The 19,349-nt window shown below is 33.9% G+C and overlaps 2 protein-coding genes across 3 annotated transcripts in view; one reads left to right on the top strand and one right to left on the bottom strand.

Annotated features, from left to right (window-relative positions):
* LOC142342723 (uncharacterized) overlaps positions 1-19,349 on the top strand; it is a 467,707-nt gene that overhangs the window by 231,688 nt on the left and 216,670 nt on the right. The window lies entirely within an intron of this gene.
* Positions 13,170-19,349, bottom strand: part of LOC142342993 (uncharacterized) — a 97,309-nt gene continuing 91,129 nt past the window's right edge. Inside the window, exon 11 of the mRNA XM_075394675.1 lies at positions 13,170-13,826. Coding sequence (XP_075250790.1) covers positions 13,497-13,826 — 330 coding nt within the window. The 3' untranslated portion in view covers positions 13,170-13,496. The remainder of the gene's footprint in view (positions 13,827-19,349) is intronic.

The following is a 19,349-nucleotide window of genomic DNA, read 5'->3' on the forward strand; positions in this document are numbered from 1 at the left end:
AGAGTGGTCGATAGTCTGAGTTCTGTAGTTGAAAACAGGCGGGAATTTGCGGATTCTAGTTCTGTTTTTCCAAATTGGTTTTTTGAAGAAGTGCAGCTCCAATGTCATAGTTTGAGACATCACACAGATTATAAAAAAATGTTTCCGCCTTTGCAATTTCAAGACTTAGTGTTCCATCTGCAAGTTCCTTTTTAACTCTTTCAAACATTGGTTGGAGTTCTATTGCTCATTTGACATCTACCGTGTCTCTAAGTTGTGGGTAGAATGGTCTTAGGATGACTTAGATAATATAGATATATTTGTAGATAAATTTCGAAAATGCAACCTAATTTTGTATTTCTTTTTTCTTTTTTGGTGGTTGTAGTTTTGAGAAGCCATCTGTTTTGAATTTGAGTGGAGTATTTGATTATTTAGTGTTTGATGTCCTAAAATTTTAATTGATTCTATAAAAATGTATTATCTGGGCAGCTTTAAAATTTTTGAAGTTTGAGAGTTTGTGGTATTTATCTAATGTCTTTAACATTAGGTCTGTTGTGGTGTCTTGAATAAAGACATCGTCAAGATGCGTGATGATATTCTTTTGGCAAATTAGAGGTTTATATATACTGCTCATAAAAGATGAGAAGAAGGATGGGCCGATAGAGAAACCATAAATTAAGCGTTTAAAACGGAATTACTGTCCTGCAAAGACAAAACTTGTGAAGGCACTATTGATGTCGTCTATTGAGAAAACCGTTTTTTTATGCGGGTGAGTATGATTTGTATTGGCTCTATTGGCCAACTACATTCAACTTCGCCAATTTCTTTAATTGACGAGCATTTAGGACAATTTTAAATGATTCTGTTTTTTAAGGATAACTAATGGAATAAAAAGGTGTTCATTGTAGTAAGCGAATCTATTTTTACGGGTACAATTAAGTCAGAATTTGTATAAGTATGTCGATTAAGTGGTGTACTTGTTCTTGTAACTGTAAAAGTATATGATGTTTGTGTATGTGTATGTCGATTAAGTAAGGTACTTGTTCTTGTAACTGTAAAGGGTCGTAGTTTTTTGAACATTGCTGTTGCTTTCAGAGGTAGGTTGAGTTCAAGTTTTATTTTCCCTACATCAAATTTCGACGTGGCATAGCAATGTTTACAATTGATAAAGAATTGTGCTTAATGTTAAAATTGTGTTTGTTTCAGTTTAGTGTGTACAAAATTAAATATTTGCAGAACATTTTTCTCTGTGTCTGTGAACATATTAGTGTCAAATGGTATGTGAAAAGTTTTCTGCTATGTTTTGTATTCGCGTTCCTGTTGCAAGGTCAGGTTTAAGCAATATAGTTTCACAAGTGCTTCAGATGTACCGTGTTCCATCTGCAAGTTCCTTTTTAACTCTTTCAAACGTTGGTTGGAGTTCTATTGTCCATTTGACATCTACCGTGTCTCTAAGTTGTAGGTAGAATGGTCTTAGGATGACTTAGATAAAATAGATACATTTATAGATAAATTTCGAAAATCCAACGTAATTTTGTATTTCTTTTTCTTTTTTGGTGGTTGTAGTTTTGAGAAGCCATCTGTTTTGAATTTGAGTGGAGTATTTGATTATTTAGTGTTTGATGTCCTAAAATTTTAATTGATTCTATAAAAAATGTATTATCTGGGCAGCTTTAAGATTTTTGAAATTTGAGAATTTGTGGTATTTATCTAATGTCTGTAACATTAGGTCTGTTGTGGTGTCTTGAATAAAGACATCGTCAAGATGCGTGATGATCTTCTTTTTGGCAAACTAGAGGTTTATATATACTGCTGGTAAAAGATGAGAAGGCGGATGGGCCGATCGAAAAACCATAAATTAAGCGTTTAAAACGGTATTACTGTCCTGCAAAGACAAAACTTGTGAAAGCACTATTGATGTCGACTATTGAGAAAACCGTTATCTTTATGCGGGTGAGTATGATTTGTATTGGCTCTCTTGGCCAACTACATTTAGTTCACCAATTTTTTTTAATTGACGAACATCTAGGACAATTTTAAATGATTCTGTTTTTTAAGGATAATTAATGGAATAAAACATGTGTTCACTGTAGTAAGCGAATCTGTTTTTACGGTTACAATTAAGTCCAAATGTGTATGTGTATGTCGATTAAGTGATGTACTTGTTCTTGTAACTGTAAAGGCTCGTAGTTTTTTGAACACTGCTGTTGCTATCAGAGGTAGGTTGAGTTCAAGTTTTGTTTTTACTACATCAAGTTTCGACGCGGCATAGCAATGTTTATAATTGATAAAGAATTGTGCTAAATATTCAAATTGTGTTTGTTTCACTTTAATGTGTACAAAATTGAACATTTGGAGAAATTTTTTTTCTGTGTCTGTGGACACATTAGTGTCAAATGGTATGTGAAAAGTTTTCTGCTATGCTTTTGTATTCGCGTTCCTTTTGCATGGTCAAATTTAAGCAATATAGTTTCATAAGTGTTTCAGATGGACCGTGTGTACGCTAATTTAAGATATAGGCATCCATAAATTCAGTGAGTTCATTGATGCTATATTGCGCGGTTTGTAGGTCAAAAATTGAGATATCTTGTTGGGCATATATCCAATTATTTGTTTTACAAGTGTCAGTGGGTGATTTTGTATTAATATTTGAATAAAAGATTGATAAAAGATATTATATATAATATATATCCATTATGGAAAAAAAAGTTTTTTTAGGTATCAGTATAATTGAGAAATCTGATTTGTTTTTTACAGTTCCTTTTGCGTACTTGTTTTTACAATCGTGTGCAGTAAGTGAAAAGATTAGGATTCTAATTTCAAAAAGCGGAAAATATACTGAGTGATCTCCGATAGCGGAAAAAAACTTGAATAATATGGTGGTGACTTGTGGAAGATTCATGGAATTTTAAGAATTCCGTTTCATTGTTATGTTTGAATTCTAATTTGTGAGATGAAAATTTTATTGTTTCTACATATTTTTCTAGGAATGGTGTTCCTGCAATTTTGAATTGAGTGTTTGAGATGTGGAACATGCTTGTAAAGTTGATGTTTTGATGAGTTCTGTAGTTTGTGATATCTGGATAAAGAGTAAGTTCTACAGTTCCGTGTGACCACAAATTAGAATTATTTGCTGCTGAGAGAACAAATGTTGATGCTGAGAACAACTGTAATTTTTGGTTCAATTTGTGAATAATTTTATTCCAAGTATCGCTATTTAATACGTTAAGTGCAGCTGCCTAGTAAGAAAACAATTTCAAGATAGGGTGGGGAAATTGTTTTTGTGTGATCGAGTGTCTGTTGTGTAAAGATTGTGAGTGGTATCAACCAAATGATAGTTTGACACGATGTGGAAAGAATGTAGTCTTCTGTGAGAGGATTACCTTCTTCCTGGCAGTTGAAATATTCATCTTGTGTATCTTGCTTGAGTTGACTGAGTAAATCATTAAATTGTTGTTCTAGAATTTGATCTTCTGATTCGTTTTGCGTTTCCGTTTGTTCCGTGTTAGACGTTGTGTCATCCTTTTGTTTTTGATCTAGAAGTTAATTAATTATATTTGAACGGTTCGAAGCCAATTGTGTGGAAATGGTTGTCGCGAACGATATACATCTCTATTTTAAATAAGTGATTATTTTATAGAATTACAAGAGTATGTGTTATTGTTATTATTATAATTCGGTTTTTTCTGCAAATTCTGTTGTCTCGTGTATGGTGAACCCGTTCTATTTGGTGGCTTAAAATTGCTATTTACAAAATATGGTTTCGAATTTGAAAATGAGGGTATATTAGGACTTTATGTAGAGAATTGTCTGGAGTTTCCGTGCTATTGCTTCGTGAGCGATAGGTGAATGGTAGTGTTTTACCATCATATTTTTTGATGTGACGTGTTTATTTGAAAATTTTTGGTTTCCATTCATTGATTGATTATAGTTTGTGTTAGAAAATTAGGTTTTTCAAGTGGTTTTATGTACCTCTTTTCGGGGCAAGTGGAAGAACTGTGTCCTGATCGTGGATTATTTGAGTACTTGTGCCATACTCTGTTGATCCCATATGCAATATTTTGTTTCATAGTGCGTTAATCAATTATTGTGAGGTTGTCGATATTCATAGATTAATTATTCATCGATGAGGATAGAGTGGAATTTTGCTTACTTTATGTCTATCTATATGTGTTCTACTGATGTTTTCTTGGAGAATTTTCTCAGCTAGTTGTGCAAATGGAAGTTATGGTTCTAATGCTTGTGATTCGTGGTTAGCAATTTTTAAGAGCTATTCTAGTTAATTGTGGATCTAATGCTTTGACAAGTGCGTCATTCATCTGTGCATATCTCATGTCTGAAGCATTATTACCATATGCTTTTCTAACAATTTGTTCACTTCGAATTGCTAATGTTTTTATTTGTTCTCTTGAGGTACGTGTTATAATTTCTAGGAATATTTTCGCGTGTTTTTGTGACTGTTGATTTTCAAAAGTTTTTTGGAACTCTTGGTACAAGGCTTGCTAATTGTTTTTAATTTCTATGGGTGAAAGCGAGTACCATTGTTGTGCCGGGCCAGTTAGTGCCGTTTGTATCATAGTGATTTGTTTAAAAATCCATTTTTCGTGGTACGGTGAATCAGTTTGTTCAGGTACTGCTGTCATGGCCTTGTTTGCTGTGATAGCGTTAAGAAATTTTTTTTCAGTATTTGTTTGGTCCATCAAACGCACTTAAAGACTGTTACATGGGTACTGAGCCTCCTATATAAGGGTACATCAATTGTGTATTTCGTCTAACAACTGCTAAAGGTGTTTGTGTAGACATGGCTCACAATTAGCAAGGAGTTGGATCGTTTGTTGTCTGTTGATCATTTTGTGAATTAAATTGTCTTACAAAATTTACTAATTGTTGGGGGCTTGATAGAATATTTTGGTTGTATGTTAATGTTGGTCGAGTAGATGTGTTTAAAACGACAGGTTCATTGTTGAAGTGTACTGATTTTTGTCTCTGTAAGCGTAGTAAAGTTTTGTTTATATTGGGTAGCAGTGGAAGACTTGTAATTAGTCAGTTCGCATTTTGTGTCAGTTCGGTTGAATTCACAGTTTGTCTAATTCTGTGATCTTCAGAAATATTTGTGTTATGAGTGGTATCGTTAACTACCTCTTGATTATTATTATTGTTATTATTGCTATTATTGGTTTTATTTTTTCAAGATCAATTAGTGAAAGAGTGATTACAATATGAGATGTAAAAGGTGTTCCATCAACTAATAGGTAGGAATTAAAATCAGTTTTTGGGGTTTCGTTTAAATTGGAATTCGTTGTTTTGAATGGATTATAGTATCCATGCTCTCTATTGTCGATGCTTCCAGGGGTATGTTTGTGTTCTCTGGAATTTTTGCGAAAGTAAATGGTTGATTCTTGGCATTGTAATTTTTAATTTCAATACTGTTATGATCAATTTTTAGTTTAAGTATGATTTCTGATGGTACTTCTGTGGTAGGTACATTTTTTTTGTGGAAACCAACTTGCAACATGAAAGTTTTGTCGTGCTTCTGGTAGTTTATTTATCAACTGTATATACGTTTCTGCTAAGAGTTTTGTAGCTGAAAAAATGTATCTCACTACAATTTTCTAAAATCTGTGTATATATATACAAAGATAGAATTGGGATTCTCATACTTCCTCTTGCGATAAATCTTTTGAAGAGCTTTTGTTTAATTTTATAAGATGAGTGAAAACTTATATTTCCTGTCTAGCGATTTTGTGCTAGCTTTCGTTTCGTGATTGCAAAGCAGCGGTATTTAATGTTGACGCTAGGCAATTTAGAAATTAAATTGATGATTTTCTAAATGTACCATCTCTAGAGGGTTGGAATTTTGTCCATTCTCCGTTAAGAAATTCAAATAGTGTGTCCGATAGTGGGTTAAATAAAGTGTCATAGATGAGTCAAGTATAATTGTGAGTGAGGGTATCACAACAAAATGAGCCCTTTGTGAGTTGAGCTCCGTAAATTTTGAATAAAAAAGAGAGAAATGCAATTCTTGAGACTTGTGAAGCTCTGTGTTGTAAAGAGAGGAGAGGCTGATGCTCTATTGCAAAATAGTGGTATTAAGATCAATTTTAGTTCATCTAGGTGCTGATATTGTGTAATTTTAAATTATAAAATTTCATGCATGAGGCGTTTGTTCTGTTTTGTAAGAACAGCTAATTGTAATTCTTTGGAATGTGTGTCGGAATTTTACGACGTGTGGCCGGTGTGACGGCTCATTTTTTTAAAACTGATGTTTTTATGTTAATTTTTAAAATTAATTGTTGGGGTTGTTCCCCCTGTTTTCTAAATTTTAAGTGTAAAAAGAGAGTAAAAAGTTAAATAAACTAGGTCTATGTCTTTTTGTCAAGAGAGAATAGTGTGTTTTGTGTGAGTTTTTTTACGGTTAGAGTTTGTTACTTCACTGGTCCCATCAGTTAAAGCAGACCCGAGGTGGGCTCCTTTTACAGTCTTAAGATATAAAGAGTTAGGACTACTTATTTCTTGGCGCGAAATAGTCTTACCTATATCTCTAAGACTAACCGACTCAATAAGACACCGATGATAAACCTCTATTAATACGGTGGTAAAACAGTATAGCACCGGAGTCAAGTGTATACACAAGGTGTATCTAAGTTAACAGACTAACTGGAGTTAGTGCTGCATGCACTTTATATAAGAGAATAGTGTCTTCTCAATATCTGATTGGTTGGAGGCGTACATCCAGTATTTCTTTTGCTACAATAAAATTTTATATTCAAAGAAGTCTCATGTTAATTTTTTTGGGTGCTACTACAATATACATTAAATAGTTCAGCGAAATGAGCGTGGGTTTCCCACTTAGCGCGGGAAGCTTGTCAGATTATTCCAGTTATCCTGCTTCTTTTTTTGAGAAAGGAATTCCTGATTGTTTCCCACCCGAGAGTGACAATTAGGCAAGACTTAGCAATCAGAAGCGTTTTCCTAAAATTGCTGTTAATTTGCTGACATCTTTGTCCTTGCCTATTCCATGTAAATCTGAAATGCAATTTGTAGAGTAAGCCTTGAATTATTTGAAGAGGTACGTGAAATAATATAAGATTGAGTTGTATTGTGTTCCAACAACCCGGTGCATGGATTTTTGAGTATTAATCCCCGACAATTGTTCAAATGGTAGCCAAGAAATCGGGGAAAGAAAAAGTCTTTCTAGTGATTTTTATGTTGATAAATACAATTGCGAAGTGTTCATGATCAGACTATCCTGCGCTCAAAGTTGCCTCTGATCAGACCCAAGTGCGCTCGAAGAAGCTATGATCAGACCCAATTGCGCTCGAAGTTGCCTCTGATCAGACCCAATTGCGCTCGAATCCGCCTATGATCAGACTTTTCAGACCAAATTGATCTCTGATCAGACCATCTCCAGACCATTGTCCAGACATTCCAGACCGAAGGAGTCCTGATCAGACCATCTCCAGGCCATCGTTCAGACTGTAGTGCCCTCGAACTTCCGTTCAGACCCTGTAATTTTGGTCTGCGAACACACGGGTGTGCGCTCGACTGGGTCTGATCATAAGTCAATTTGGGTCTGGACCTCAACATGGGAAAGTAGTATTAACTTTTACGGATGCTTGAAAGCATGGAACAGGTTTTAATCCCACAATGTGAAAACTGGAAAACTGGGTGGAAAAAAATACTGTTTTTGTCTAATTTAATATCCAAAGACAATCATGAAGATCTGTTTTTTAATTTGACACTTACGCCAGAGAAATAATAGAGCTTCTTTTATTGTTCAGCAGTTTCTTTCTTTGCAAATGATTAATATCCTCTTGTTTAGGGTGCTCTTTTGTTTTTTTTTAAAAAAAAAATCTCTGCAGCAAGCAATTGTTATCAGATACTCACTTTCACTAGTTTGTTTATATTTCGTAGAAAGTGCCGAATCTTTCTCAGGAAAACGGCAATTGCTAATATTCTGCTTCCTTACTAATTCGGATGTTAACCTACCAAATGTAACCTGGGACGGTCTGATGAGAGATATTTTTAGTGTCGTTCCCACAACACGGCGTGACACAATTTTTCACCAATGAAAGAAAATTTAAAAAATGTTTTTCAGCTGCTGAAAAATTTTGATTGGAACCATTTTTTGACTTTTGTTTAAGAAAAATCGCTAGCAATTTAGTCTGATATACTTAGCTCATCAATTTTGATAAGACTCTGAAAGCTCTTCCCGGGGGAGGATTTTCCTCGAAAATAACGGGGAAAAGAGTGTAAAGAGTGTAAAAATTAAAAAAATTACCCCCCCCCCCCCCTATTTCTCCGCTTAATTAGCAAATTATCTTTTTAAACAGAATCTTGTCAATCAAACAAGTGTCTATATCTTATGTATCTATTAAGGTATTTATGTATGTATGCACGTATGTATTTATGTATGTATGAAATGTATGTATGTATTTTTGTATGGATGTAGGTATGTGTATGTTCTTCTTAAAACTCAATTAGAGAACACACAAGAGCTTTGGAAAATTACGAAACTTTATCAAGAAAATTTAATTTAATTGATAAGATAGAGAATGTTTTCATTCATAGTGCTGTTAATGGACTTTAAATCCAAATCAACCTGAAATATCTCTCTTTAAAGCACATCAACACATTGTTCAAAAGACCGCAATTGAAGTAAAATGATGTTTTGAATCAAACTGAACATACTCTTTCAAAACTAAAATGAAGAACTTTTCAAATTAAACGGTGGAAACGTTTTACGTGCCATAAAGAGATTTATCATTTTTAAAAATCTGGGGTGAAACCAACAATCTTATTGGCTTTGGTTAGAGTAAACAGGTATTAGCAGTTGCAGACGCTTTTTCTACTATCTCAAAAACTTGCAAACTGTAAGAAAAATCTAAACCTAAAAAACAATAAAGCAAAGCAATTGCAACTCTATTGAGAAAAGCTTTTTCAACATTTGATTTTTCTTAAATTATGTCTGATTTGAAAAACTAAAAATAAAGTATTCAAGACGAAAAAACAAATCAAACGGAAATAAATTGTTCGTCAAATTAAATGATATTGGATTTTCAATATTCAATGCAAAATGTCTAATATGTGTCCTTTCTATTCAGATATACATATTCGAACTCTGAAGCTTTGAAACATCCCAAGTTTTGTAGTTTTGAAACATATACAACGGCATATACAAACCAAAATTCATGAGAGTTAACGAGCTGGCGGATCTTGACAAAATAAAAGCATAACAATGCAAGAATACCGAAAAGCCGGACAGGCGATCGGAGGGAAACATCACGTCTCCGCCCAAGAAAAAAGTTTGTTGATATCAACAAGTAAAGAAAAAATGAAAACAAACTCTAGAATAGACTCAATTCTTCGTCTTACCTTTGATTTCTGATGCTTTAATTTGAATTTCTTATCGTCACAACGACGTAAGAGTTCAAAGAACTCATAAAGCCTGTACTTTTTCATCGAAACTATATTAAAATCAAAAACTGTTTCTTTCTTATTTCCCTTAGCACCGGTTAATAAACCAATTGTAAAAAACATATAAAAATTTAACAATTTTTTCGCAAACAATGGTCTAGAGCTAGCAAAATCATTCGATACAATGCATAAATACGAAATCGAAACTCACACGAATACCATGTTTTTTCCAACAACCAGTTTCAAAATCAGGGGCACACTGCAGTTGCTTACATCGAAAATTAGCTTACACTGCCACAACATAAACTACATTTTTTCTCAATAAAGTATCTCTGGCAGTTAGTCCATTACTTAAAATATTATATATTGAGTGTCTGAAACATGGCTTATTTCCACGACGCCTTAAAGTAGCCAAATTAGTGCCTTTTTTAAAACATTTTGTAGCGAACACATAAAATACAGACCAACCCCACTACTTCCAGCTATTTGAGTAGTATAAAAAGCCATTGAACTAATAAAGAAAAAGAATTTTCACGTTTTCGTTCAGAAACAATTGTCAAAAAATCAATTTGATTTTTGAAGCAAATTAAGTACTGTTGTCGCCATAGCTTCATTGACTGCAGAAATCGAGAAAATTTGTTTATATTGAAGAATTTAACAGAATGAATTTTTATTGATCTAAAACAAAGCTTTCGATAAAGTGAATAACTAGTTATTGCTGAAAAATTGTGAACACTACGGACTTTGAGGGTTGGTACTGAAATTGCTTGATTTTTATCTGAAAGACCGACTCCAATGTTTTAATATAAGCAAAACTGGACTTGCAAAGAAAACGTTTATTGTGGAGTCCCAAAAGGATCAATTCTTGGTCCACTGCTTTTCATTATCTGCCTGAATGGGGTTTCAACCCAAAAATCTAAAGAAAGTAAGAATGTACTCTATGATGATGAAACATTTTTTTAAAATAAATTTAGTAACGAGATTGTAGGAATAAAAAACGCTGCCACACTAGCCGCAGTTGCGAACAGGTTTCATTTAAAGAATTTAACTTTTAATACAACAAAAGCAAAACAAACGGTATTTGGAAAAAATCGCAATCTAAACCAGCAGAAACCAACAATTGATCGAGCAAGTATTGAACATACCAGCTCTTTTACCCATGATTAAGGTTAGACAACCAGTTGAAATTCAAAGATCATATTAACTACGTCAATGAGAAGCTTTTAAAAATTCGTTCCCTTTTTTACCAATTGCTCTTGATTTTTACGAGAACGCAATTTTTTAAATTTTCCAAAATTTATATCAAAACTATACGGAATTTTATTCTACGGATCCTCTAATGAAACTTTTAAAAAACCGATCAACTTGTTGATTAAAAGAGTTTTAAAAGTAATTTTCTGGAAACGTAAACACGAGTCAATCCAGCGAATACGAGTCCACCATTTAAAAAGCAAAGATGCTGAGTCTCATGCTTTTGGATTGTTTTGTTACTAGTAAACCTAATAAAAAATCAGCCGCTAAGCGAAATTTCTTCATAGGTAGTAGCTGACTCGGACTTAATTGACATCATGAAAAAGAGAAATCGTGCACTGTATGTACAAATTGGCAGACAAAGACATAGTAATTTTTTGAAACGTAAGTTTTTGTGATTCTACAAATGGCACTGATTTCTAATACTTCTTTTATTGAAGATGTTAAAACATGAAAAGGAGCAAATATAAAATGATTTTGCCATAGATTTTTGATTTATATATAATTGGTAACCAGGAGTTTCTCGAAAGACTATTTCATACCCATAAGAGCAAAAATCTATCTGTTGCTACAAAAACCGTTTCATTAATAGTTAAGCTCTAGTAGAAAATATAGTTTACCATTATTAAACAAAATTATTGTTTTATTAAAATTGAATTACTAAGATTGCAGAACTCTTCCGTGAGACACCTGAAAACAAATCAGATAGGTTTAATGGTGAACTTGTAATGCGCAAACTGTAATCGATTTTATCTGTACATTGTTTGTATTTTCTGCGACTTTTTGAAACTGCTCGTTCAGAAGTACTTAGTAGTTGACTTTCCATAAAACCTTTTAAGTATTAGTTCAAAAAATAAACTCATAATCGTTTTATGAAATCATGTTTTATATAAATCATCAGTTTTTGACTTTTAGTCAGCAAAATCCGATTTTTATAAACAGAAGAGATTTTTTTAATCTGATTTGTGTTCTGTTATTAAAGTTGTATTATCAGTATTTAGAAAACTGGAACAGGTAAATAAACAAATTGCATTTTTTTGTTTTAGTAGACATATGAAATACATGTTCTCTACTTTGCTATTGGTGTTTATAGATTACTTTTCATTGATTACCTCTACTTTTGCATTGGTCGTATTTTTTGCAAAGTCATCTAATAATCTAAATTTTAACCTAGAATAAAAAAATTAAAATTGAATGAAATTGCGTGAATGTAAGTGTTTCCGTACGATAAATATCCAGTTCAGTATTTCTTTTAGTCAAACACAATTATATATATTTTGAACTGAATATGCTTCCCGTCCAGGTTGAGGTCCAGTCTCAATTTGGTTTATGATCAGACCCAGTTGAGCGCACACCCGTGTGTTCGCAGTAGGAAAAACAGGGTCTGGACGGAAGTTCGAGCGCACTTTAGTCTGGACGATGGTCTGGAGATGGTCTGATCAGAGGTCGATTTGCTCTGAAAAGTCCGATCATTGGCGGATTCGAGCGCACTTTGGTTTGATCAGAGGCGACTTCGAGCGCAATTGGGTCTGATCAGGGACCATTTCGAGCGCACTATGCTTTAAATTTTTTCTTGTTTTTTTTGCTGAGAGATGTCGGCTCTGCCAGAGGCAGCCATCAATCAGCGTTCTGATCAGAGACTCATCTAAAGTCCGATAGCTCTGATCAGAAAAAAGGAGTCCAGATAGCAGAGGCTGTTTCCAGAGGCAGAGTCAGAAATATACACTAAACGATACACTAAATAAAAATTGTTCTCAACAGTCGCGTTTCGTTTTCTTTAGCAATACTTTCAACTTTCATAATTGATTTTTTCTTAGATGAATTAAATACTGCAAACATAATTTCTTGTGAAATGAATATATTATAGAAAAATTAGGAGATTTTTTCATAAGTAAAATCTTTCTCTGATCAGACTTTTTCGAGCGCATTTGAGTCTGGTCTGAATTAATTTCGAGCGCACTTCAGTCTGATTATAAATAGCTGGAAGCGCAACTGAGTCTGACCATAAATGCATCGAGCGCAACTTGGTCTGATCAAACCTCTTTGAGTGCACTTGAGTCTGATCATAGTCTGATTAAGGTTTGGGCAATTGTCTGAATTTGAGTCTGGACCATGGTCTGAAGATGGTCTGATCAGAACACCTTCGGTCTGAAAAGTCTGATCAGAGACCTTTTGTGTCTGGAAAGTCTGATCAGAGCTAACTTGGGTCTGGAAAGTCTGATCAGGGAGAATTTCCGTCTGGAAAGTCTGATCGGAGACCTTTTGTGTCTGGAAAGTCTGATCAGAGGTAACTTGGGTCTGGAAAGTCTGATTAGGGTGAATTTCCGTCTGGAAAGTCTGATCAGAGATAATTTCGGTCTGGAAAGTCTGATCAGACAAAAATTTGGGTCTGGACCTCAACCTGGGCAGATCTGGATGAAGCATTGAGCTCCAATTGTAACAAGTAAAAGTGCTTAATATCTGCTTACTGGTTTTGCTGAAACAGAATGAAATTTTTCCCATTGAAAAAAAATCTGGACGAAAATTTTTTGTCTAAATTTTATTTAATTAAAGCTGATTCTGTTATCAAACTAAAAAATTGTTCAATACTTTTGTATTAAATGTTATGCAAACGCGTCTGGAGGTGCATAAAAATGATATGATTTTTCTGTTGTTTTCTGTGCAGTGCAGTGCAGTGTTTTGTTTCAGTTACATTACTTCTATAATGCAAGCTTGTATATTTTTATAAGATGTGCAGCATCAACGTTATGTTTTTTGATTGGGTCAATTAATTTTTCTTGTAAATTTTGTTCCTTCGCATAATTTTTTTCTCCTGAAATGGGCGTTTGCGAATCTTCTGTATGTTCCGATCATTCGATCTCAGCTTGTTGGTCAAATTCTTCCGAGTTCTTTGTGTACTCGTTGTCAACGGCTTCATTCGCCACTGTTAGGATTATCGGATTATTTTCTGGTGGCTCAATCTCGTTTTTTGGCAGTTCTCGCACGCTCGGATTTGCAATTTGATTTTTCTCAGCCATGTTTGAACTGTTAATTTTAGGTGTTGTTCTTGCTCGATTTAGTTGGCAGATATTGAATTTGTGGTTGATGAGAAAAAGGAATCCGCCCAAAATAACAACGCACAACAGTGTTAGTACGGGTATCAACCACAAGTTCAGTTGGTTTGATGTTCCGCTGGTTTCCTGAAATGATAACAAGTTTCAGACATGAACAAACGTTTAATTAGTAAGTATAAAGTATTGTATTCTGTTCTCTCCTGAGGTTCTAGTTGAGTAAATTATTTTTAATAAAATATTTTCAGTGAAATATTTTTAAAACAACTGATTATCAAGAGGAACAATATATACTTCCCCAATGTCAACTTCAATAACTCATTTCTCGTCGATTGTCGTAATTAATACAGATTTCAACCTCTATGGTCTAGATTTTTCCAGTTGCATTAATAAGGACTTCACAGTCGCAGTAATATGACTCGCAATGACTTTTAAATTATTTTTCAATAACACAATTTAAGGTTGGATCTTTTCCGTTTGTCACCCCCCCCCCTTTTTCGCCCCTATTCTTTTAACCGCGTAATTTTTATCCCGACTTTTTGACCCCTATATCATTTAACCCCTCAATCATTCAACCTCTATATTGTCTAACCCCGATTTTATGCTTCCGATACTCGGGGATAACTAGGTCTTATTAAGTTCTAATTAGTCTAATTAATAATGATTAAAAATGAGGGGAAGTGAATGAGGTGTGAATATAATTTTTAAATGTGGCTAATAAATGTCACGAAAACAAAGCTAACGACTCAATAGTTAAAAGCAATAGTTAGACTATAACAATTAGAGAAATAGTTATCACATCTCAGAAAAGTGGATGAAGCTGCAGAAAATTTCTGGTTTCATTGCATGGTTAAATTAGCAAGATAACTGCTGACTTTGTGTTCATCATTTCTCCCGAAAACCAGGGAAATATTTGAGGTGGAAGGCCAAGAGTTTTATGTTGAAAGAGTAAAAAGGTTTACCACGGCCTGGAATTGCTCGAAATATCAAAACTACAAGTGACGCGTTTCGGCATTTACGCAAGACGGTCAATTTATTTGCGAATTGTTGAGCACAATAATAAATCTTTTTTTGCAAAGCCGGGCTAACGAAAAGTTACTGAAGAGATCAAAGCCCAGAGTGAAAGTTTAACACACTCAACAGCCATGAACATCTACGCGTTCAAGAACGAATATTAAAACAGTGTCATTTCATGAACGGTCGGACCTGCATTTCGATAAAACCGATACATTTAAAGAGATTTTGCTTTATGAAAGCGGAAAAGATGACCAGGAGCGTATTTTAATTTTTTAAGATTTTTAAAAGAAGTCAGTTCTCGAGGGTTCTAAGTTTCGGCTTGCTGATGTAACATTCAAATTATCAACTAAACATTTCAACCAATTTTACATTCTATGTATATATTCTCGGTGTTCGAACTGCTTGTTTTTTGCTAACATTCCAAACAAAACAGAAAAAAGGTACAGCCAATAACTTGATGCCTTAGAATACTTTGCGCCAGAATGTAGGCCGAACAATTTTCTGCTAGATTTTGAATTTGTACGTGTACCTGGCATTGCATTTGAAAGTGTACCTGGCACTGCATTGGCTTTCAAAAAAAGAAATATAAAACTTTTAGAATTCATTGTCGAAGAAATAACTAACGTTGCAGATCAACAGCAATTAGAAAGCTTGATAATGAAAAAAAGACGAGCTTTGTTTCATTTTTTAGTCAGTTCATATCAAGTGCCCACTATTGAACCGTCTCCAATATTGACGCACAATTCTAGAATCAGGGAGATGCATCCATAGAGTGCATTGCAAGAACAACTAGTGCTGTTGAGGGCTAGAATTATGGAATGCAAGCAGCTGATCCCACTCAGGAATTTAGAAAACTTGGCTAACTTGCAAAAGGACGCTGCGGTGCAAAAACTGAACTGCCTGAAAGCCTCATCGCAACAAAAATATCCAAAGAAGCAAAAGTTTGAGTGTTCTTACTCAAATCTGCTGAACATGATGCAAAATTACAGTGATGAAGCTGATATAAATTCTTTCAGGGCGATTGCCAGTTTGTACTAGTTGTGTAGTTGATATCTTTTGTATATAATTATGTGTTTTTGTGTTATTTTACTTTTAATATCCATTTTAACATTTTTTAGTTGACGCCCTCCTTGATTCCTTACGGAGTTACGTCGCATTCTCATATTGTGATGCATTAGGAAATTCATTTTCACTTTTACGCCTGCTCAAACAGTAGGTGCTAAAATTTATCTTACATACTTTCACTAAACAGCACCGGTTCTTCCGCCCTCTAGACTAGGACAGTTCTTAAACTTTTTTGATTCAAATCAAAGTTCAACATAATATAGGTCAGACATCTCACCTTTTCTTTTTCGACCAAAGTTATTACGCTAGAAAGGCTGTCTTGTCATCATACTTCAATATCAAACTAACGCAAGCTGCTCAATACAGTACTCTTGAAGATTAGTGTTTTTGTGTCTTTTAGGTCCTTTGAACTTTATCTTTGATAATTTTTCTTTTGGACGCCGAAATGGATAAAAAAATCTCGGTGTGAGTAAATTGTGGGGTCAAATTACTGGGGTTGATAATATACGGAGTTAATTATGCGGGGCTAAAGAAATTTTTTGGTAAGACTTAGAACCATTGAATTACAATTTAATGGCACGTGCTCTGTAACTTGGGGTTGCATAACGTACTGGGGGCACGAGGAGAAAATACCCTTACCAGTTAACAATACTGAACAAAGACAAAAGAAGAGTGCTCAAGTGTATGCTGCGAAAATATTTCTTCGCCACATACAATTGGGCACTCTGTTTTGGTCTTTATTTAGTATTGTTAACAAAACTAAGGATGAAAACACTTTTAATTTATTTGTAGGATTTAAATTGTAGTATCAAATTGCGCAACGAAGTAGTTATTTTCTGATAAAAATTTCTATGAAAATGTCTCCAGTTCTGCTTAAACACCAGAACTCAAAATCAATCTGAGAATTTCCTACATTTCTTCATGAGATCCTTCATCTTCATCTTCAAATTACCATTTTTCAAGCTGTTTTAAAAGTTTAAATCGACAGGTTGATTTTTGATCTATTAATTGCTAATTATTTTTTTAAATCTGAATCATGTAAAATAAACTAACCGCTTGGTTAATATTATATGTTAGAAATTTATTAAGCAAACGTTATTATTATCTAAATCATAACAAACTAAGTTTCGGTTTTCTTAAAATAGTTTAATAAAAAATTTGTTTGAATCCTGCCACCCTTCTGTGTATTAGAACTCTTTCGTGTCCTTTAAGCAATTCCGCTGTTATTTTTTGTTTAAATTTGGTCTTCGAAGTTTCTTTTCTAATTGTATTGTTTGCAATAATTGGCACGTTTTCTAAAAATTCGAAATGTTTCTTAGAGCAATTTTTTGTTTGTTGGAGAATATTGAAAAACCTATATAATGACACCCGTGTTATTTGAGGCTCTGCTGAAAGAATTTTAGTCTCCAGAAGTAGATCTCTGGCAGTATGGTATTTGGTTTTCATAAAGCAAATTTTTACGCCCCAGTTTATCTGTTTGTTAATTCTGTCATTAGAGTAAGATGGTAAATTTTGAAAAAAAATTGAACTAAAATATAAATTAGACGAAACTAGTGATTTAAAAAGATTTTTTCTTGTTTTTAGCGGTACCCGATAACGATCCAAATATAATGAACTGATCGCTGAAGCCGTTTTATTGATAACCATGTGTAATTGATTTTGAAATGTCAGTTCCCTATCCATTATTATACCTATATATCTTCATTTTTCAGATGCTTCCGATCGGTGTCCCTTGAAATTGTCAGTTTCTATGATGGGCAATTTTTCATTCCTGAAAAACCATTAACTCCGTTTTTTCCTCATTCAAGGTTAACGTGTTTTGTTTCATATACCGATCTGTCTTTTTTAATGTATCTTCAGCTATTAACTGCAAATTTGCTTCATTCTTTGCTTGACATAGAATTGCTGTATCATCGACAAACTGTAATGCATCACAAATCGTTGATACAGCTTCACTGAAGTCGTTGACATAAAGTATAAAAATTAAGGGCCTTAAGACAATTCCCCGAGGAACACCGTGATTTATGACAACCCAATCTGATTTTGCTAACCCTTTTTTTACACAAGGTTTTCTATCACAAAGGAAGGAGTTTAATAAGAATCTTGCATTCTCTCTTTTTCCATACCTTTTTATTTTGATCATGAAAATATCTATAGATATTGAGTTGTAAGCCTTTGCTTAGTCTAAAAAACGTATGACTTTTTCAGATAATGAAATTATAGTATCGAGACAGGACTTTGCTTTTGAAATTCGGTTTGACTCTTGTTAATCAGAACATTAAGAATTAGGCGTTGAGTTAGTTGCTCAAGTACTAATTGTTCAAAATTTTTTGCTAGAGTTGGTGTGACTGTTATGGGTCGACAGCTTTCTGGTTCTAGGCGGTCTCCTTTCTCATAAACGGGAGTAACGTGGGCTGTTTTCAATGTATCAGGAAACAAGTTTCTGTTTATACTTTCATTTACGACAAATTGTAAATGACTTCCAATGGACAGCTGGCTATCTTTTAGCGCCTATGCTGGTATATAGCCCGGTCCGGGCGACTTATGCTCAGGTATATTATCAATAACATTAAACAATTCTTTTCTGGTGACTAGTCGGAAGCTAATCTCCGGACCCTCAAATGTTAGGAAGAATGATTTGGAAAAACGTTTTTTCTTTGTATACTCCGAGCCTCGCAAAACAGTTATTAAGAACATTGGCAATCTTTCTGTCATCCTCAACAAAATGACTACCTTCCCTTAAGTTGTCACTTTTTCTATTTGACTGTTGGAGTTGATCCTGTTTTTGATGAATCTCCGTTGTTCTCTTGAAGTTGGTAGCTGCTGGAAAAAATTCTTTGAATAATCTTCTGCAGCTTTTCTTTCACTTTTCTTTTCACTGAATTGCGTAAAGATTTGTAATTGTTATAAATCTCTGGTTTTGGGTTTTTCTTCCACGCATTAAAGAGACGGAGTTTTTCATTTACGAGACCACGTAATTCCTTTTTCAATCATTGCAATTGTTGTTTTTTGGTACTACTTTCTACCAACTTCAGGGGTGCATGACAACTCAGTATATTTTCAAAAATGTCGATAAATTACAGAAATACTTCGTTAGGCTAATTTATCTGGTACATAGGCGACCAATCGTGCAGCGCAATGTCATTATTGAAAATTGATCTTGAAAATTTTCTGGTATTACGTATCAAAAACTGTTTTGTTATCACTATGATCTATCTCTAATAATAACTGATATACTATTGTAAAGTCGACTTTAGAACATTGGCTTCAAAAATTTGGTTCTTCGAGATAAAACAGTGATCAATTAACGAATAATTTTCACCATTTGTCCTTGTTGCTTCCTTTTCAATAACGTAACATAGCCCATTGTTTGCTGTGAAAATATCAGGTGACTGTCTATTTTTTGCGCCTAACAAGTTTATATTCTAATCTCCGAAAAAAAATTAGATCATCCGTTTACGAATACACATTTGAGATTTCTACAGTCATTTCATCAAGAAAAAAGTTAGAAAGATTTACTTTGGGGCAGAATGCTGCATCATTGAGTAGTTTTTGTGTTAAAGGCTGACA

Source organism: Convolutriloba macropyga, chromosome 7 (assembly GCF_964194025.1).
Source record: "Convolutriloba macropyga chromosome 7, txConMacr16.3, whole genome shotgun sequence".
NCBI classification, from domain to species: Eukaryota; Metazoa; Xenacoelomorpha; order Acoela; family Convolutidae; genus Convolutriloba; species Convolutriloba macropyga.